The sequence below is a fragment of the Zootermopsis nevadensis genome, unplaced genomic scaffold, assembly GCF_977971745.1.
Source record: "Zootermopsis nevadensis isolate Lab colony 2312 unplaced genomic scaffold, Znev_1.0 Znev_ptg000024l, whole genome shotgun sequence".
Classification (NCBI taxonomy): Eukaryota; Metazoa; Arthropoda; class Insecta; order Blattodea; family Termopsidae; genus Zootermopsis; species Zootermopsis nevadensis.
The window spans coordinates 17,334,418-17,357,258 of NW_028259156.1; the positions used below are offsets into that span (position 1 = coordinate 17,334,418).

General features: G+C 38.5%; 1 protein-coding gene and 1 long non-coding RNA gene across 5 annotated transcripts in view; one reads left to right on the forward strand and one right to left on the reverse strand.

Moving 5' to 3' along the window:
- Window positions 1-22,841, forward strand: part of CARPB (Carbonic anhydrase-related protein B) — a 202,846-nt gene that overhangs the window by 138,816 nt on the left and 41,189 nt on the right. For all 3 annotated transcript variants that reach the window (XM_087355561.1, XM_087355562.1, XM_087355563.1), the window contains exons 4-5: window positions 13,222-13,358; window positions 14,101-14,292. In XM_087355561.1, the coding sequence (XP_087211687.1) occupies window positions 13,222-13,358; window positions 14,101-14,292 (329 nt within the window). The remainder of the gene's footprint in view (window positions 1-13,221; window positions 13,359-14,100; window positions 14,293-22,841) is intronic.
- The window catches only part of LOC110832026 (uncharacterized), a 79,828-nt gene continuing 59,245 nt past the window's right edge, over window positions 2,259-22,841 (reverse strand). For both annotated transcript variants that reach the window (XR_015537014.1, XR_015537013.1), the window contains exons 3-4: window positions 5,136-5,240; window positions 2,259-4,537 (exon numbers count right to left, since the gene is read on the reverse strand). This is a non-coding gene — a long non-coding RNA (uncharacterized LOC110832026). The remainder of the gene's footprint in view (window positions 4,538-5,135; window positions 5,241-22,841) is intronic.

The following is a 22,841-nucleotide window of genomic DNA, read 5'->3' on the forward strand; positions in this document are numbered from 1 at the left end:
TTCATATACCACATTTCCTCGTTTTTAAGACACATCTTTTCACATTTTAAAATTTCTGAAATCGGGGTACTTCTTTCATTTAATGGCGTCTAAGACTCGCCACGGTGGTCTAGCGGTTAGAACGTTGGCCTTGTAATCCTGGGGTCTCGGGTTCGATTCCCGACGGTGCCCGAATTTATAACTTGTGTTGGGCAAGGCCGTGGTCTAGGCAACACGGAGTTTTCCTCCGGGGGCTTCCCCGGTTTCTCCGTGGCATCCCAACAATTAATCCATTCACACACAGAAGAAGGTAATGGCAAACCACTTCTGGATCATCTGCCAAGAACGTATATGAACAGGTCCCAGTCCGAGAAAAGGATGGAAGGATCCTGTTCATATGGACCTGTCGTCAGACAGAACACTAAATAATAATAATAATAATAATAAGACTCGAGAAAGAGTATTTTGTCCTGAAAACCTATTACTGAATCGAGGGTTAGTCTTATAATCAATGGCGTCTTAAAATCGAGAAATACATTGTTTTAACACAGGTCTGTATATATTATACGAGAAAGTAAACTGTAATAACATTCCTGTTAATAATTTTCTTGTTCACTTCTGTAGCTTTACTGGTCCATACTCGGGTATTTGTTTCGTATAGAAATTACTTGTTAAAATGCTTCTGACTTTTTGCTATTGCATGTCAACAAACTCTGACCCCTCACAAACCTGTGATTTAAAATAGCATTTACGAAATGGTAAGGGAAAACTAATAATTATGGAGCGTCATGTTTTGTCTTGTACTTAACATGAACCACGATACATCTGAATGGGATAGATAACAAGTAGCACTGTGTTAACACTAACCACCTACCTTTATTTGTACTTAGATTAAATGTGTCAAAAGGCTTAGCTGATGTCCGGTGGGTGCCGTTTTCCATTATGACTACCTTTGGGACTCAGTTCCACCGACATCCGACCGTCTGTCTATCGGAAACAGTGAATGTGTCCAGAAGATAAGGCTCGCATAATGAGTTTACTTTTTGAAACTCAATCTGTGAGAGAATGTTACTGAAATTTCGACACTCTGTGCGGGTTTCAACGGGAGTAAAATGAAAAGTTACTTTTTCTCTAGACTCTGGGATTCTCCGAGTCTCTCTTCTAACACAGGCAGTATTTATAAGACTCAGAAGGAGTAAAGTTGTGATTCAATACCAGAATATGATTGAATTAAAATTATCTCATGTTCCCTATGCATTAATTTTATCCGTTACTTTGTATGGATGTCGTTGGATTTCCATTTCAAGGGAAGAGGGCTATTAAAATAAATGAGCTGAGGACAATGTTTATCCCTACGTGAAACGAATAACAGAAAGATTGAGAGAATTAAACAATCATAAGGTTTAAAGTTTTACTTTTGAAATAGGGAAGACTGGGAGAGATGGGAAAGGTATACTGAATTTTGTTACGGAACTCGAAAGGAAAGAGTTGACTTGGGGGGGGGGGGGGGGGGGGCTAAACGTAAGTGTGAGAATAATATTAAAATTGTTGTTAAAGGAATAAGTTAGGGTGTGAACTGGGACCAGTGGCGGACCCTTGCGAACGAGGTAATCAAAATGGTTGTTTTCTGGGTTGTAGCGTCGTGTAGTTTGGTAGAAGTTTACCGACGTTTCGGAGGTCCTTGCTACGTCCATCATCTAATCATACGGGCAATGGAGGCCGCCGTGAGAACCTCAAATCCTGCAAGGTAATAAGCGTTTGGGTTCAATAAAAATTTGGGAAATATTTCACTCGCTGAGCGACTGTTAGCTTCTTAATAAGATTTCCGCTCTCTGGAATTAATCATATTTATTAAACAGTCACGAAAAAAAAACATTTTGGTAAATGAGTTAAGGCGAATTAAGTAATTATTGAACTGAATAAGATTCTTAAATTCTGATTACACATGGAAGGAACCTCCAGAAAGAAAAACTAATTATATGTAAAACATATCAGTAATATCAAAAGCAAGGTGATGAATTAAAATATTCAGTGCATTCGGAGGCTTGTGCACTTGAAACAGTAGAACAATGCTCTTCTGCTTATTCTTCAGCGAGAAGTGCGATTCGTAAAGGAGCTAAGAGCTGAAAAGGTGCGGACAGTGTAGTGTGCGTCGGGTGAGGGGAGGGGGTTGTGACTGATAATGGCAGAGGGCACTTGAGAAATTTGCTCATCCTCGTACCATAAATTGGAATTACCGCCCTTTTCAAAAACACGGATTACACTGTGATTAAATCTCATTTGCTTTTATAACCTTTTAATTAGCAGACTCTTGTTTAGAAACGTATATTATAATAAGGAGAATGTCACATTCAGTAGAGGACTATGGCAGTATTTAATATGAATGTTACGTTATAAACTATTCACATAAATTCTGTTTCCTCTGGAATTGGTTAATTTTAAAAATATGAACAAGGTGAGTGTATAAAGACCCGACAAAATTACCCGTGAGCTCTGTAGCATTGCACAGTGCATAACTTGACATGAAGGTGGGGCTACCGCTAGTTTAAAGTCGCGTCACTTACGGCCGGTTTCAGCCAGCTAACAATTTCAGAACGCGTGTCTAAAAAAACTGTCTGGCCGGATACACTGTGGATTTCTGGCCTGTTTGATCAAATAGCTTATTTGAGAGATCTGATTTCCTTCTGAAACGCTGTGACTGCCTATGAATTCATTTGACATCACAGCCAAGAAAAAACATTATCACAAGTAAGTGTGTAGGCCTACTTCGCTGTTACACTATGCATTTATGCAAAACACGCAGTGGTGCAGCGGATGATTTCGCGTGTCATGACGTAATGAAGTATATTTTAATATTCAACCACATGTGGGAAAGGCTGAGAGAACAATCCCAAGCCACGCTGTAAGGGTTCTAAGATAAATTGTCATCCAGGGAAATGGATGCGGAGTTCTTATTTCTTTTTCTCTCGTAGCAGCGTTTTGACATGTAAAGTAGCCAGACCTGAGAATGTTGGTGTGTATTCAGCTACCAACTTACTCTTAACAGCTGAAGATATTACGTTGCTTTGGAACATAATTTATTTAGAGATTTTTCTTGACGTAAAATGTATCTAGCGATGATACATCGAGCTAGGAAGAGATAGCACTTGTTTTATGTATGATTCCACAAGAGCTCCTTCATATAAATGCTGCAGGCGTTACATAAATATGAAATGGATGATAAAATGTTTAACATGAAATGTAATCTCATATCTTTACTTCATACATAATTATTTATACGCAATTTCCACGTTATCGTAATAGCATAAGAACTATATATTTAATACATATTTAAATCACACGCCTACAGAAATCTGTGTTCAGTATATAAATCATATCCTGCGAATTCTTACAGTGTATGAAATCAACTAAGCAGTATCAAGGATGTATGAGCAAATTTACAGAATACTGGTGATTGGTCGGATACTTTCAGAACAATGTGTCAGCTGCTATGGATTGGTCACCGAATGCAAACATACGAACACTCTCTTCTAAACATATTTTAGCTTGAGAAAGTTTAAGTTTCAGCTTATAAATGTTATATCTAACATTAACTTTTGTATTCTTATAGCCATAACAATTACGTTTTGGTTCGTAGATATTCGACAAGCACTGACAATTCTGTCATTAAAATTCCTCTGAAATGGCGAGTATCATCTGTCTGTCTGCGTTACTTTCCTAATCCACTTCCTTTAATGTAATAATTCGAACTTGGGCACTCCGGGATTTATTTGAAGCGTAACTCTAAACATGCCTATAACCTGTATAAGTGGAAGTCTGTTTGTGTCTAAGGCTCTTCAAACTTTGCAACTGGCTTGAAATCGATTCTGCCAGCGCTTTAAGAGCTGACAAGATAAAAAATAAAGTATAGTGCAAGGAGAAGTATTAAACTTTGCGAAGTGCTACGTGAAGAGGCGAAGCTCACATGCCGTTCCATGCGCAGAGTACAGCGTGCAATTTAAGGTTCTCACGGATCTCCATATTGGCTGCACAGTGTTCTCCGTGTCGCAGAGTGTCAAATTGATCAAATATTTCAACTTTTCGGCAGCATTTCTTGCCTCCTTCTTCAGGGTCGTGCAAGTATTTCAGCCCAGAACGATTAGTGCGCAAGCTCTAAATATCCGCTGCTGTTTCGTTGCCTGGCAACCATTTAATTAATCAATTGGTTACTGTCACCGGCGCCAATTCAGTGAACAGCATAAAAAAGATACTGTTGATTTTAGAACTTGAATTTGTTGGTTAATAAGAATTGTGATGCAGTGCTTATTTCTTGAAGTTCATCAGGCGTTGAAAAGTGAAGTCTGTCCCTTCAAGCACTATTACTGTTATACGTTTCTGTTGGAGTTTAAAACTTAAACTTAGAGACGTAGTTGAACTCTATCGAACGTATTACCGAGTCACTTATTTGGTATTTTCTTTTCTTTCTGGAGCAGTGTTTTAGTATGTATTGTACTCGGACGTTTTCAAATGTCAGACTTCATTTCTTCCTCCATACTTGTCAGCTAAATTCTGCAGCCAGCTGTAAAGAAAAAAAACTTATACGAACAAAAAACAATAAATTTAAGCCCAGTCTGTTTTCTGTCATATTCATAATTTCATTATATTCGATTTTACATTAAATTGTTGTATTTATTTCTGTTCGGTTCATACAGATTTGCACTGTATTCCCGGTATCAGAGCAAGTTTACGATATAGGTAGGCTTCCTTCTAACTCAGGTGTCATTTTAGACGAGTTCCGTCGTATGTAAAGTGATACAATTAGTTTAATCCTCCATACAGAGTCGCCTCCTCCCCATTCCTTCCCCTTTTCAAGTGCCTGTGATGTGCAGGTCTGTGTGTTCACAGTATATAAAGTTCTTTGTATTTCGTAGATATTGGCACGCGCAACATTATAACAACAAACCTCTTCCTCTTTATGCCTCTTTGCAAGCAGCTAAAATGATAGCAACAACAATACGAAACATTGTTTACATACGCGCATAACAAAAGTTTTTGTTCCCTTGAGACAATCGCACATCGAAATGGGGGGGATATATTTATCTGTCCGCTTTGTGTACGGTTGACGGCAGCGCCAGTAAGATTAGGTGTGGAAAAACAAGAGAAAATGTTTAGCTTACTTTTTGTGTTCCCACGTCAGCTTCCCTCTTTTTATTCCTCCGAGTGGACGGTTGTCTCCTGCCGGATTCATTCCTCTGCAACACCACTGACTGCGGATTCTGGAACTGTATGTAAATAGCCGTCCATGTGAAAGAAATAAGGACTTGTCGGAGCAGAGTGAGAAATGTACCAGCTAGGAGTCTTCTAAACCCCAACGTCATTTGTAACCTTTTACTGTTTCCTGTTCATCTAAATCTTTGTCATATTTCTAACTACTCTGGTTTAGACAATACTTTAATTTCTTCTGTACACAGAGAACGTTTGTCCATATGTGGGCAAGTGTTTCGTTTCTTAAATTACGAGGTGTATGTTGCTTAAATCAAAATTCTTACCGATATTAACAAAAAAAATTAAAAAATTAAAATGTTAATTGTAGCAATATTTTAATATTTAATAGGAATTTTATTGTGATTAGACTGACAAGATTAAACAAATAAACAAAACAAAAAATTGGTTGTAAAAGTAGGCTATTTAAATCAGAATTTACACCAAGCTTAAGTTAAATTAAGATCAAGACCGATACATACTAAACTTGGGCTATTTAGATGGCTGTCTTCTGGGGTGTTTCGCTGTGTGCTCTGGTAGGAGTTTACCGACGTTAAATTAAAGAAGATTCAAAAGAATACAAGGTAGAGAAAGGTTTTTTTTTAACTACGTGAAGGAAGAGAAAACATGACGAGAAGAGATAACAATGAAGATAAAATGGAAAGAGAAGCACTTGAAGAAGAGTGGACGAACTGGACAATAGCATTCAGTTGGTGGCTGAACGCTGCCCGTATTTGCATCGATTGTGCCAACATGGGCTGACCTGTCACAACCACAATTTTGTGGTCCCGATATTTTGCTTCCGTACGGACGCGTTGCGGTTCAAAAATACCGTTCACAGCTCATTTCCGACTGCATCCCAGGGCCTGTATAAAAACGATACACAGAGCCCGAATACAGCCCTTGCTTCGTGCTGTCGGGAACATGTGACGGAGAATTCACGAACAAATGTAATTGCGTTTCTTATCATACTTTTGGCAATAGAATCTTGTGAATCGGTTGCACAGATCTACAAGATTTGTTTGTATGAAATATCGAGTCCTTGCCGTTCAGATAAACTACAGTGTCAGTCTGCATTCAACCTTTCAATTCTGAAATCTGCCTAGCAAAAATTCCAAGGTAACTTTAAAATGACTTCCTCTTGAGAAATATAATGCCTTCAGGTTGTCCGGCTAAGATTTTCATCTCGTCATGCGTTCTCCATGTTTCGCCCATCCCATTCTTCTTAATTTGACCACCTTAAAAGCACAAATTGTGTAACGCCTCATTGTGGTATGTGTATTTTTAGCTTCATGCTTCATAATATTCCTGTTATTTTACGCTGTATGACCTATGTAGTTGATAATTCATCGTAAAGTAATCCAACATCTAGTTTAAAAAATCTAACTGATTCTTTGCGCGCTTTTAATAAAATTGATATTGATTCGTCTTTGTATTTTCTTAGGCGTTTATCGATGTTTCAGGGGTGCTTACTGCCTCCATCATCAGAGAGATGTTAATGGAGGTAGCAAGAACCTCTGAAACGTCGGCAAACTTCTGCCTGGCTACACGGCGCAACGTCCCAGAGAGACGGCCGTCCTTATTCTAACCGCCATAAGAACATGAAATCTCATAAAATATATATTATTTTGACGGAGCAAATAATAATATCGTTTCAACATTCAACTTCTACAGAGTGCTTATAAATTCCCATAAAATAGGCGTTCAATTTAAATAATTCTTAAATATGTTATAAAGAAGAATCAAATTAATTTATACGGACAGTTCTGAAAGAATTTAAATGTGCACGGGACTCCACTGTGCTAGCAGAGACCAGTAGTGAATGGAGAAGTGAGGGGAGGGGGTACAAATGTAATAAAGGGGTTAAAACGCGTGTCTGTTTTGATATGTTAGCCACATGTGTCTGTGCGTATGTGTGAGGCGAGTTCTACGAGCTATAAATATATTCTACAGCGGCCTCCGGTACGCAGCACGTGTTTGGATAATATTTTGAATTTTGTCCGAGTCAGCAGTGGTTATCACTGACATGGGCGTTTGGTAATTCGCGAGTTAGGTTGGGTTCGGGAAGGCGGGAGGGTGAAGCTGTTTGTGTGTGTCTATAGTGGGATAATGGGAGAACAGAACTGTAGCTAGGTAGAGAGGGAAATTTCAGGAAAAAAGACTTCCCTCCGGGCTGCAGAAATTTCTAAACAGCTGCGGTAGGCAAATTTCGCTTTTGGTCGATTCCAACACACTGCTAGTAGTGTGTAGAACTTAAGTGTAACTCTGCAGTTTGATACGGGCATTTGCCGAGCTGATATAGGGTGATTCGTAAATCGAAACACGTGAGAGGGAAACTAAGAAATTATATGCCAATAGCGGGATTCTCATTATGAATCACATTGTAGAAAGTGTTACTTTTGTCTGCAAGTTTTAATGTAAAGTTAAATGCGTACTTAATGCTAGATGACAGTATCTTAAGGAGACAGGGTGTGAGTAGGTTGTTGACATTAGTTATGAGATTAGGATATGGACAAGTCGCGGGCTCTTACGGACAAAGTAACGAACCATTGAATTTTATAAAAAGTTAGTTATTTCTTGATTAACTGAGCGAATGTTACATTTTCAAGTGCTTTTCTCCGAAATGTTACTTACATAAGTGTGAGGCCGGTCAGAATATTGGCGCGTACAGTTGGACTGATTTTGATCAAATTTTGTACTGGATGTACTTCCTCACCTGCCTCGTCGTGTGTTGCACTTACTATACGAGGGCATCAGACTTAAATATCCACGAATTTAAAATCTAGATGCAACAACACAGCGAACGCTCCAAAATTGTATTTCCCGATTTCTTCTACCTGGCTAAGCTGAATTACTTACAACTTTAATTTCTCGTTTCTTCCACAATAAAAAACGATTCTCAGATGCAAAGTAGAAAAGGGTCCTCATGTTTGTTTTAAAATGAGTGCTAGTGGAAGCAGCCGGTAAGTGGAATATCTGCACGCCGGTGGTAAGAAATTGTGGACCGTTTATAATTACATATGAATCTTCCAGCTACGCGAATGAATCTTAATTGAGGCCTAATTAGTCACGTGACCCGCTAAATTCTCTGTCTTAATCACTAATCAAGTCGTTGTCATTTATAATTAAGGATGGCTTGCTAGACGTTTAGTTGCTTTGTGACGCTTGCACTTATGGAATTAACAGCAGGGTGTTTCAGAATAGTTTATCCTCTTTTGCCTTCATTCACGGGATAAGATTTATAATTTAAAGAGAACGTGATAGACTTCCATAATTTATGTATAATAAAAAGTACATAACAGAAGAATAAAGAAAATTGTACAAGACGATGTATATTTTATAAGTTCCGGTACAAAATCTTAGTACCTTTTGTGAACAGTCTGGGGAAAAAAACATCTCTGATTTTGCTCTTGTAGTATTGACGAAAGAATGCTGGAAATTCGTAACTAGCGCGGCAGTTGTTTTTCTTCTGTTATTTTATGATGACCTGAGCAAAAGGGGACGGACGATCAGAACGCACTGGGGAGAAGTGCAAAAATAGGCTCCAACAAAATTAGCAAGAGGAGAAGCAATAGCATAATCGCTATTAACTTTATAAAAATATGACTCTCATATTACGATAACACAGGATACTATTATACTATTACGCAGAATATTTACCGCCGCTCCATCAGACATTTGGATGTAACTGAATTATTTCTGTTTAAAATTTACTCACTTATACACTTTGCAAAAGCGACGTATTAAGAACTAATGTTTTCTGCTTGCTTATTATAACCTCGCTAAATCTGAAAAATCTGCCTCCTTCACTGGCAGCTATCAGCCAACTGGCTCATTCATTCCGGAACCATCATCTTCCTGTGAGAAGCCTCGACTAATTTTACGGCGTGGCCACTACAAAGTAACAGATCTGTGCGCTCTAGTAAAATGTCGACGCTTGATTCAAATTTGAGTTAAAACATTAGGCGCTCCTTTCAAGATCGACTCCTGTGGTCATGTTCCACTCTGCAAAGCACCGCTTCGTGCTTTGTGTCTAGTGACAAGTTCTGAGTTAGGGCACTCAACTTTGAGTGCTAGCAAGCACAGAGATATCCCTGCCTCTGACCTACTACAAAAATACCTTCCATTTTCGCTGAAATTTATTCGACTTTGAAAAATTCATTGAGGTACGATGTCGAGTAATATTTAACTCTAATTTATCAAAATTTTCCGTGGCTGTACATCAGTTTTTTTTTGCTAGAATGTAAACGATCATTTGTTCTTTGTCATTTCGATGTAGTGGCAGTGAACAGAGCGTCATTGATTAGCCATCGTATTATATCCCCCAACCCTGACCTACCTCTACTTGAATATCTTGGAACCGTTCATAACGTCACTACGTTTTTGTAAATATTTTATGATTTCCTCTTCGTTTCTTGCATCAGGAAACAGTGCGGAAATTACACGTCAAAGAAATGGTCTGATTCCTAAAATAAATTCCCCTTTTATAAAAAATTACTGTCATAGGTTTAGCTACAGGGTGTCAAGAAATTACTTGGTGCAAACCGTTAAAGCTACGGACTTCATAATAAGCTGCACATAATGCATATTAGGGAAAACTGTATAATAACTTCGTAACTTATACCATTCACAAGATTTTATTAGGACTATTAAATAAACAAGAATGAAATTTGGGATGAGGGCGATCACCTAGAAGACTTTGGCGTAGATGGAAGAATAATGTTAAAATACGTCTTAAGGAAATAGAGTGACAGGATGTGGACAAGATTCAGGAGGCCCTCGTGAGCATAATAATAACTTTCGGATTCAAAACGAGGCTTGGAGTTTTTTGGATAACTAAGCGACTAATAGCTTCTCAAGAAGGATTCTGTTCCATGGGGTCAGTCATTTCACCTGCAGGTCCGTAAAAAGAGGGACGGTTGATTTAAACACTCAAAGGTTTTTAAGATTATTAGATCAGGAAGAATGAGATTGGTGGGACGTTTAGAACGCACGGATCTAACTTATTATTTTATATTTTATCCATAAATGTTTGTGCTTCCCGAAATATAATTGACCAAAATTCGACCAACGGATTTGAAATGATCTATACTTCGAGAAACTTAGTTCGACTTACATGTCATGTTACATACGCGTGTAAAGTGTGTGTGAATTTCAGTCAATTAAGGGTCATGTCGGGCACAGTTTAGGCTATTTGTTTGCTTTGTAAATAAACGTGCAACTACAGAAGAGTTTTAGGGAACAGAGGTATTTTCAGCGCCGAATATTCGAGACATCACAGTACCACTGAATCCGCTAGAACATATCAGTCTGTGGCTCTAGAAAAATAAATCGGAAACCATTTTCAATATTTAAACTGGTTAATTATTTGTTTCTAACCACCGCAAAATGTGGCGTTACGTAAAATCAATTGTATGAATCTCCGTCCAATGCCTAATACAATGAAAATAATATGGATCTTTTAGAATAATAATAATGGTTTACGTGTGCCGGCGAGGCAAATAAGAGAATTTTCTACTTTTAGTGTGAGCAGTGCACTAAGGCATAGTCCTTCAGCCAGGTGCGTCATCGCTGCAAATGACGTATGTAAATCTTTGGACGTATTTAGCACAAACATTGTCTCCCTTGAGCGAACGTTCTCAACAAGGGAAATGATCTAGCTTGGTTATCTGTCTTTTTATATTTTTTAAAGTTTTACAATTATATTAGTGTTCCCTACGTGGATTATTTTGTTTTTATTTATATTCCTTCATTTTTTGCTCTGTGTTAATATTGTTTCTATTTTGGGTTTGCCTGTACTTGGCAGTTATATTTAATACTGTATATTTATAAGTTTAGTTAATCCGTTTGTGTAAGATTTTTAATTTTTAATTTTTATTTCACTATTATTGTATATATTATCAGTGTTTGCCTGTTATTGGCTTCTTGCTGTTGGCAAACACGTAAATAAATTAATTGAATTGAATTAATTGAATTGAATTGAATAATACTTGTGATCACATTACACGAAAAAATTGTCAGACTAGACAGAATTTGTTGTCTCACACTGACAGTAACGAGGCAGGGTTTTTTTTTTAAAATGAATTCTGTTGTTCACAATCATTTTAAAATTTAGTATCTTAATCAGTTGTAATTCAACTGCCGTTCTTATGCCTTAAATAATAATGATCCTCAGTTTGTTTTATTGAAACAAACTGATTGATGTAAATGTCAGTTTGTCTGACAATGCCACTCTGCATGTTTTGATTACAGACCAATATCTCGTTTCGGATATCACAGTTCTATTCACAGCTCCGTATCTAATATTTATAGCAAAATATACATGTTCTTCCAGGTAAAATTGTGTCAGACAAATGTAGAAAATGGCAGTGTAGGCCTTTATACCTTTTACACATCAGTCAACATTGTTCAGTTGTCACTCCATTTATAGGTGGATCAGATGTACCAGACAAGCAATGTGAATGAAGGTATGAAAAATACATACACCGTTTTAATCGACGACCTCAAGGGAACAGGTTTAATTGAGAGTATAATATTTTAATATATCTGCTTAGAGAAATGGTGAACGCGTGTACTGGATTCAACCCTCAAAGGACAGGCTTCAAGTTTCAACGTCGCTTTAAGTGCACAGCTGAACTAAATTTACGAATTAATAGTGTCGTTAAGTGACCTAAGCCCCAGGTCATTATAAAGGCAGTGTTGATCGTCTGGATGTAAGTTTCTGCACATCCAGTAGCGAGGTTACTCGACTGTAATGCATAGGGTTTGTGCAGCAAGGTGACTTCTGGTTGTAATTTACAAAGAATGTCGTCACGCGATAACGCAATAACCAACGAGAAGCTTTCTAGTGTCAAATGTAGGAAATACAAAAGCCACAGAAACATAAGAAAAAACATAAAAGACGACGGGAAAATCTTATTACAAGGGCCCGACTAGACACAAAGGGGGGGGGGGAGGGGGGGGGGGGCAACAAATATGAACGACTAACGAACGAGCGACCTGACAACCGAAGAATGAAGCCGTATGCAACCGAGTGACAGCTAATTTCTAAGTCTCGTGAGAGAAAAGTATATTCACGCGATCAGCGAAGCTAAGAAACAATACTTGTTAAAATTGAAGGTTCGCGAAAGAGTGAATGACTTGTCAAAATATCGATTTTGAAAAGTTATTTTCTGAAAACGAAATATGCCACGCAGGGCCCATGTTACCACGTCATGTCTTGTCTTCGGGTTCCGATTGGAGGAGACCGCCTCCAGACACGAAGGCTAACTGCGAATGCATTGAATAAGAAGTCGCGGACAGCCGACAAGGGGTGGTCGGCAAGTTTTGTTATTGAGCGTAAGCCAACAACACTTTACAGTAAAATGCTCTGTGATAAAAATAACTTTACATAGGCCGAGGGATTGGTAAATGGAGGAATCTACGATGGACTGGGCATATAGATGGGATGGGGAGATAATAATAAATACAGAATTATGGTGGGAAGATGTGTTTAGAAATGACAGAGAATGACATGGGACGGTAACATTAAGGTGCATCTAAGAGAAGTAGGTCATGAAGGTGGGATTTGGATGGAACTGGCTCAGGATCGTGTCCAGTGGTGGTCTTGTTGAAATTTCAGGGTTCTGCTGTCAGAGAATTATTGTGTTATTGAACGACACTTTCTCAACTGATTACTTTTTGTAGCGTCGAATGGTAGGCTGACTGTATGAATGGTGAATTGTAAAGGATGTGGAAGGAAGCGGTTTCGGTCTGTTTTAACGTTCCACACAGCGTTTTCTTGGAGGTCCGGTATTAAACAGCAATGCTAACCATAATCCAGAGTGCTCCTGCGAGGTAAATTTGGATACGCGTATATGGCTGGGAACTTGTTCTGTATTTCAGAGTGTTCCAGACTCTGTTTATCTCCGTAATGTCTGTTGGGGGATGTTCATGTAAAGGACACTTGCTTCAAAAATCCTCGCTAAAAGAAGTGTTTGGCTTAACCGTGATTTGTTTCAGGACCGGCGTTTTGGGGCCTTATCAACCCAGAATGGAGCCTCTGCAACAAGGGCAGGAGACAATCCCCTGTCAACCTGGAGCCCAACAAACTGCTGTTCGACCCCAACCTCCGACTATTGCACATAGACAAGCACAGGGTGAGTCACAATAAGTAGGCATTCTACAGGATGCATCAGAAACTTGTAATTATTCTGATTTCATGGTACAAACCTAATATCTTCTTTAAAATGTTTTAAGTTTTTCAACCGTTCAAAAAGTGTTTTTGCTTTTGTAGAACTTAAAGGTTAATCACAGTGTTCACAAAAGCCAACAGTTGGACTGCCATCAGTAGAATTCAGTCCCCACCTTCGTATCTATTTTTATATTTCCAGTCTTATTTTAAAAACCCAATTCCACACCTAGCTTCTTTTGAATTGTATCTTTTCTGCAGATTTTCTTAAAATAATTTTCTGTGCATTTCTCATGGCCACAATGCGTGCTACATCCACCATCTTTAATATTATCTCTGATTTTGCCACCCTAACACTATCTTAAAATGAAAATATTTGTGTCATAACTGTATTTGCACATTATACTGCACACGGGAAACAAGAAACACACACAGAAGTTTCGGGAGCTACCAGCCAATAGGTTTGGATGCAAAGTGCTAAAATTGAAAAGGACCAATAGGATAGATTTGCTTTGATGTCGATGTTATTGTTGTTAGTTGTGACGTCGTAAGGACTTGGACGCAGACACCAACATTTCAGAAAAAAACCATGCTGCCCCCATTTTCAGCCCTGGAGATGGGGACAGTATGCTCCTCTGAGAGGATGGTATCTACCTACGGCGTCACAGCCCTTAAGATCAGCCTCGACACTGTGCTGTGTGTTGTCGCAGGTGAGCGGCAGTATCAGCAACACGGGGCACAGCGTAATGTTCACTGTGGACAACACGACGCGACATCACATCAACGTGACCGGCGGCCCGCTGTCCTACAAGTACCAGTTCCAGGAAATACACGTCCACTACGGCCTGCGAGACGACGGTGGTTCTGAGCACAGCATCAACGGATACGCCTTCCCTGCCGAGGTAAGGCCAAGTGTTTCCCCGAATGCAATGCGACAGAGAATATCTGAAGCGCACGAGGCAGCCTCTAGAAGGCCTCGCCTCAAACTGAGTTCTTGCAGACGGAGACTGACCACAGACTTTTAACCTGCGGCCGTTTCTTCTCGTTCATTGTTTCCTTTGAGGCTGAAATTCATTATTAATTAGAAACTAGCTTTTTGTTTTAAAGAAATTATACACCTTGAACGCCACTTTCTTTTCACATTTATCGACGTATTTGGCTGTTGCTTTTTGTTCCTACGCTGATCCAAGACAACCGCGTTACCATGGTTACTCCATGGAAACCAGCCTTGTTGCTATGGCAACATAGAGACAACAAATTAATTTCTGTAAATAACAAATTATTAAGTAAAATAAGATAACTAAACTGGGCGGATATAATAACCATTTACTTTATTTGTGTAGAGTTAAAAGTCAGCCACTTTGCCTGTATTCCTGTTAATTTTTCGGTGTACAGTATGCTTAGACAATTCAGTCATATTATCGGAATTCATAGACTAGTTTTTTGGCAGGCCTGCAACCTTACGACATTCAGATTTGCCTGGGACACAATTTGTCTTGATCCAGAACCTACGACCCGTCCAATGAGATTAACTCAACTAACACTTCCGCATTTTAACGCGTTTTGTGTTAACATGAGACGGGATTTGAATGCGTAATCACTATACCTATATCTGTTCGCATATAGCCATTGGTGTAAATTATGCGCCGGCCAAAATTAAATGGTTGCTGCAGACATAGATAATTTAAGCACTACTGTAATATCTGTTGTGATCGCCTAGCAGCTGGAGACGGAGAGACACGGAACAAGTGTAGGAAAGGATTTTTTCTAGTACCGCGCGTAGGATAACGAGAATGACAGTTATACAGTAAGCCCACAGCTTGCTGCAGGCTGGATGTGAGAGGTGGAGTCTCGGACTGTCGCTCTGAAATGACCACTATGGGAGTTCTAGTCCCGGGTGGACCCAAATCTTATGAAAACTTCTGGCATACTCTGTCGTCCCATATAAAGTTCCCGTAAGTTTTAATTGGAATTGCATTGAAGTTTCGAAAAAGGAGAATTGCTACTTTTTACCAGTGTTTTCGGCTTTATGTGCGGGTGGAGAGGGGTTTACCCCCATATCCCCAAGCACAATCATAGCTGTAACAGCTATAATAAGATTTTTTCCAGACCCACATCGATACAGCTGCCTCAAGACCGCGTTTTAAAGAAAAAAGTGTTGTTCATCGCGATTAATAAATTTCCCTATTCGAGCTATGAAGCTCAAGTTAGACTCATTTTGAATTAAAATTACATGTTGATACTGCTTTTTTGGAATTCAGAGCTTCAAAATCATGAGGAGAGTTGAATATAAGTAGAACTTGGGACAGAAGTTGACTCTCCTGGTCACATACGCGCGCATGTTGTTTGTGGCCCCTGTCCCTCGCTTATTACGCACGTTTCTAGTCATTATGTTCTAGATCTACTGCTCTTGAGTTCTTTTGGTTCATTGTGCGCAAGTTGGGTTCCATGCAGTTGTCCGTCTTTTCTTTCTTTTTTTTCAACCTCATTTCTTCATCTCTTTTCTTCCTCCTTCGCCCAAACCCAAGTTTGTTCCGAAACTCAAGTTTATCCCCACACCCCCTCCCTACAAACGACAGTCACAACCACTGCATAGAATTGTGTACGTTATTTCTTATTGAAAAGATTTTCTGCTTTCATAACTTGGAGGGAAAATAAGAGTGGATTTAGAAGGAAAGGAAATAATTCAAATCCGATATACTTAACACCGTTCACCAGATTGAGGCAAAATTTGAATTCTAAAATAGAACAGCTTGAGGCAATTGAAATCTGCCAGCTTATTTTCGACTATTCTTAGAAGCTTCCTACGAGTCCACTGTGCCGCAAGGAGAACTGAGTAATTCCACTGGCTTCTGATTTGTACATGCTCCAAAACTACACGCTAGCCTATTTAAATTGTGTGCCCATTGTCCGTGAAGTGGTTCTTACCCAGAAGTTCATAAGCACCACGTTATGAAAAGTTATACAGTCATCTTTAAATCGTTTCCGTGTTTGTGAGTATGATTGATTCATGATTATATAATTACGTATGCCATTTTAATCTGATTCTGGTTACATGGGCAAATATTATTGTATTTCTACTTTCTTAAAGTAATATATGAGGTCGGAACAGGCTTAAATGTCTGTATTAAGAAGCAAAGAAACAATAATAAGATTCATATTACTATATTAAATGCTAACAATTTTCTCTGATTACTAGACCACCACAGTCACTTGAGCACTGCAGTAGGAAACTACCGAAACGTCTTTTATACCAAATATACTACAGAAAAAATTATCAAACATAATTACGGTGTGAGATTTTAGGTTGTCATTGCAGCGAGTATAAAGATGTTAGCCTTCTCGAATATTCGCGTCTAGTAGATTGCACGGCTCAATATCCCAGAAGACTATCATCTTCATAATTGCGCAAAATAATTAGCGATACACACACAAGAGGCAATCTCTGCTTTTTTTAACGTCGCTTGTGTGCGTTGTTTAACATTCTGCGCTTGTCTTCTGTTTCTGGCACCCCGGACAGTGCTCCGACTACAAACTTCTTTTCTCTGTCCCTTTGGAAGACAACTGCACGTAAAGCTGCCTAAATCTTATTTTTTTCGTCACGACCTCAGTGCGGATGTAACACTCCATGGATCCTAATTAGGATAATCAGAAGGGAAGTGGCAATCTGTTTATGTGATGCATAATACCCACGAGTTGAATACAACTGTTCTCTCAGCAGCTCACTTCACTTCCAAGACTTTCACGGTAAGAAATGCAAACATGGGGAGGGGGTGGATATTATTGTGTGATAGGGCTCTGTCTTCTACGAAGTTAATAATTCCTTCTCTCCACCCAGTAGTATTAAGGAACTTCCTGTAAAGATGGTCGGAGTTTGTGACACGTATGGGAGCGATTCTTATTCGGAAACCCTGGATGGAATACAATTTTGTTTGATAAAGGAACAGTATTGCAAAGATCAAATAATGAAGATGGCTGCCTTTTGGGATATTACGCCATGTCTGATGGACATCTGACCCAGATTTGAGAGGTGCTGAAATCCTTCATCATCGGAATTTTCATCGCCCTGATCATAGTTGCACCTAGGTTAAATAGATATTTCAGACGACAATGACTCAAAAATTCAGTAATATATTTATTTATTTCCGTCAATACACAAACTTAGTTGTTAAAATTGGTGTTATTAAAGCTAAACTTTAAAATTTGGCGCTTATCATCATAGTCTTCACTCGACCACAGACGCAAACACACCACAAATCACAACTCTGACTACAGAACGACTGATCTAATAAATACAAAACAAGACGAACAACAAAAAGAAACAAGCTACAAAAATGAAAACTACAAAACAAACAAATCAATGATAGTTGCATTAATAAATATACATTAGTTTTAAAGACGAAAATAATCTGAAGATGATGCAGTTGCATTGAAACATGTTGTGAAATAAAATAATGAGCGCTAAAATTGTAACATCGTAATAGCGATGATAAGCGCCAAATTTTAAAGTTTAGCTTTAATAACACCAATTTTAACAACTAAGTTTGTGTATTGACGGAAATAAATAAATATATTACTGAATTAAGCACAAACATGACGCATTTAAACTACAAATTCAAAAATTCAATCTAATTATTTCTGGTTTTTCGACAGTAGAAATTGTCGTTCCCGTGGTACTGACTACATAAAAAAAACAGCGTAAGAAATGTTGACTAGGTATGTTGATATTTGGAAAAGTCTGCTGAAATCTTACTCTAAGGTCATATTTATTATCCGATGTTGATTGTTGTTATGTTACAGGTGTAAAGAACCGTTAGGAAAGACACGGATAATTTGGTCGCGAAGTTGATGCTTTATTGTCGACATTGTCAAGATTCTCACACGCCACTGAGGACTTGATAGATGAGTCCCACGTGTCACTTTTTTTTCCCTTGATTTTCAAGTGACTAGCAGCGACTGTTTGTAGATTACTTTAAGTCCCACAAAAGAATCCATGAAATGCAATCACTCTACAAAATTAAATGAATGGGTCTCGTTCGTATACTTCGCAAGACATTGAGGAACATGGGATAAAACCACGACAAACACTGAATTGATAAAGGAGGTAGACAAGAAGTAAAATTTAGATTTACGTCGCAGCAGAAAGTGAATAAAGAGGTATAATCTGTTTTGACAACACTAAATATTAAATTGTAAGATAATGAATATTACCCATTGTTTTATATGATTTACAGAAATGGTTTCTAAGCCCATAAAGAAGAATAATGTTTATAAGTTCCTGAAGAAAACAGCAAAAATGACAAGTTACAGTTGCAACGAAACATTAACTCAGTAAATTGAAAAGTTACGCAGCTTAAAACTCAGTTACTTACAGTATTCTTCCCTTTTGATTGTTTCCAATGTTGCAGGGGTTTATCCGGGATGATAGAAGCATAACATGTGCGCAAAATTTTTGACGAGCAAATGACACGCGCGTGTACTATTGTCAGACTCGTCAAGGACGCGCTGCGGCAGGAGACACGCTCCTGAAATAAAAGACTGAATTTGTTATCAATGGATGAACTGCTGAGATTACTGTATCTGTTCGATACTCACATGAATGCGTAACTCATTTTTAGTGACCCTTATTTAGTTGCAATGTTTCTTGTCACCCTGTGTTTGCGGGGTAATATAAGTGTCACCCCGCTGATGTTACTCATCCCCAATATCGATCCCACCCCTTCGATGCTAGGGCTGGAGAATTTGACCAAGTGACTGACTAGGGTGGCATTGTCGAAATTACTGTCTGACACCAAGTCAGCTGACCTGACCCGAGAGAGCTTTCAGATTCGATCCAATTCACCTTTTAGGAATGAGGGGTGGCCACGATATGCATGCGAAACTAGACACGTGTCAGAATTGACACGTGGAGCCAAGTTAAAGCCGTCGTTTGTTTTTGCTTCAAAACTGAATTCGTAAAAAAGGAAGTCGCCGCACAGATAAAACAAATGCCCAACGCGACGCGTTTCCGACCCACTGGCAGGTTCTGGACGTCTTCGTCTTCGTCGTCTCTAAATTCAAACATTAACGAAGTGATATCACAGAGAGAACACTTTTAATTTGCTGTGATAATGAAAGCCAAGGAGAAATCAAAGTTTGATGTATTTTAAAATAAAGTACAAGTACCACCTACCACAGTGTAGGAGTTAGATCCTGGAGAAAGCTACTTAACGCAGAGACGCATGAATAAAAGACTTTCTTTCTTAGACTCTGTGTCAAAAATTATGGTCATGTTCTAGGCCGTATATTGTTCAGCGGTGAACGTATTTGGTTCTTCCAGAATGAAATAACTTTATAATAACTCAGAAAATGTACAGAATAATTTACAATCTTTTTATGAGACCCATGGTGTAACCATTCACACGTCATAATACTTCATATTCAACAGATTTTGAATTAGGTTAACTTATTTTATTTTTAATGAACACAATTCGTTCTTCAACTGCGTTGGAATGTAACTACGTATTCTAATTCGCCGTTTTAACATAAATTATTACTTATTTTCGTGATTTGAATTATTTACCACTTCGCTATTCCTTCCATAACACAAACAATTTAACACAATATCTAACACAACAATAAAAATAGAAAACAAATGAAGACGTATGGCCGTCACGTTACAAGGCTCGACTCAGAGCTGGGAACAGATTATTTTTCAGACATTCTACGTTTACCCTCCTGTCTATATCTCACTAATGATTTATGGCAGCAGATTTAAGAAACAAAATCTCACATTCCGTGCCAGAATTGCTAGTTGAAGCTTTCCTCAGAAAGTCTTGACTTGAAGGGGCGAACGAAAGGCAATGGGGCGTGTATAAGACATGCAGATATATTAACTTCGGCTCCGACACAATATTGATTACCGATGTATTCAGTGTTTCCCACGAGGTCAGAGGGAATTTTGTTTTGTTACTACACTCATGCCTTTTTTTTGGGGGGGGGGGGGGGCAGACGGGGTTTGCATTTGGCGGAAGTCGGGGGGGGGGGGGTCGCTTTTGCGCCTGTGCGTCTGAATGGAATTTGGCTTCAGTCGCCGTGAACGTTGTTTTCGCATTTAATTTACTAAAGAATAAATCACACAATTTTGTTACTGTCGATGAGACTTGCAAATATAATGCTGAAATAAATTGTATTCAGTCAAGCCAAAAAAGTGTCCGTTCCCGTCAACTTTGACGGGTCATACAACGCTAGTGGAATTATAAATGAGTAAGCGTACGTATTACATAACACATTGACCAAAATTAATTAGTTTTGTTCTCAATGTTATCTTTGGTTTTCTTTTTCGTTTCGTTTAATCATTATCCTTATTGAATATATTTCTCTTATCCTCTACTTCCTTTTCTTTCATTCTTTATTTCATATTGACCTCTATTCCATTTTCTTATTTATCTTACTTTGTTTCGTCTTCCTTTTCCATCCATTATTCTGTTTCTTTATTTTCATTGTTTATCTTCCTTCCCTTCATATTTACCTTTTTATTTTTATATGCTTCCTTCATTATTTTTACATCTCTTCCTTGCTATTTCTCTCTGTACCTCGTCCTTCCTCACTAATCCTCCGTTTCTCTGTTTCCCCAATCCGTTCTTTGCCAGACTCCTTTGCTGCACACGGATTCCGTCTAGCACCTTGCGATACCATTCATGGCACCTGGGTTTGAACTGGGCTCCACCAGGCTGCAGACCTCATTTTCTACCTAATAACGTAGCTCGAAGCTGGGACTCGTCTTAGAAGATCACAATTAACAATAATCTGCAAATTAGTTCTCCCGGCAAGGATGCATTTAGGGAATATAGTGTGTGTGTGGGGGGGGGGGGGGGAGGGGGGTTGCGTTTATAATTACAGTCCCCTAAGGTCTTAACCTAATAAACTGCTTCAGGGCGCCGAAATGTTTGCTCAAAGTTTAACCAACCAACCCCCCCCCCCCTCCCCTCGGCGCCTCTTCGCCCCCAACACGACGTTCGTTCTAGTCGGTAAGAGTATCAATACTTGAGATTTAACCCTGCAAGTTATATTATCCCTTCGTACACTCTCTTCCTTGCACGCTTATGGGAAGTGTCTACACTTACCTGCACGCCTTTCGAATAATGTTTTCTGATTATTGTGGTTTATTTCGAAAAGGTAGGGAGCTAGAAACGAAACGAACAATTGATAAAATGAGGGAAGAAGGAATAAAAAGACAGGGTATAAGAAAATCTTTTGATGGATCCTCGGTACACCAGATTACGATAATGTATCAACAATTTTAGTATATTATACTAAATACACGGCAGTTCTTTATTGTTCGGTAAGAACGGCTTATATTTGTATGAATTAATTTAGACTTAAGCCCTTTTTACACAGCACTAATTTATTCTTTACCACATTTATGTGTTTAAATGTATTTTATGTGTAACTGCAATATTACTTTATTACTCATATGGAAAATAAATATAAGAAACGCGCAGTCGTCACTAAAATGTATTCGCTGAAGAACATAAGCGTTATTTTTAACATTTAGTCAATGAACAAACAGTAACCGATTCACGCGTATTCGCAACACGCAGTTTTTTTCCCATAAACGAAGCTTCCACGTAAATTGGAGTATATTTGCAAGCCTACATCTTTTCCTCAGTAAACCTCCTTTTTTAGACACAACGTAAAATTCTGTTCAGGGAACAGATCTTTCCGACCTTGTTACAGATGTCACAGTCTATTTATTATCTGCATATAATTCTCATGTAAAATTTCCACCTGCATTGTTATTTGCGCTTCAGTTGATCTGTTCCACTGGACCACAAACATTTTCAGATTATTTATGACCAGTGATTTAAGAAAATTCAGCATGCAGTGTATCGTAATTCCCAAGAGAATAATGTTCGCCAATTGCTGGTACAAATTAAATAGACATATACAAATACAAATATAAATTTAAATATATATAATTCTCTACACGTCTGCGTACTGTACATTGGCAGCCAATACTTATCTGAGCATCAAATTTGCTTATTCTGTTTTATATTGATATTAACAGGCAGCCTATAGCGTTACTGAGCCGACATTTGACAGATGCTTATGTTGTCTTTTAGCCATAAAACTTATCATTCTGTGTGTATTTAGTTGAACGTCATGAGAAGACATTTTTATTCTCAAAGTCAACATCTTCACCGGGACTCGAAATCAGGACAGATTATTGGGGCTTAGCCTTTGTCTCGTAATGTCTTCTTTCAAAGAAATTGCATTGGTCCTTGATTGCGTTCTTCTGTCATGCTTAGTTTCTGAGTTGAATAAAGTATCCTTACCAGGACTCGACTTTAGGACACTTTCGGAGTTTCGACCACTCTGAAATCTCCTCCTTCTGCCAACTTTGCTGTGAACGTAGGATTTTTGGAGAATATGCAGACTCCAAATCCAGTACATATCTTCCTCCTTGGCA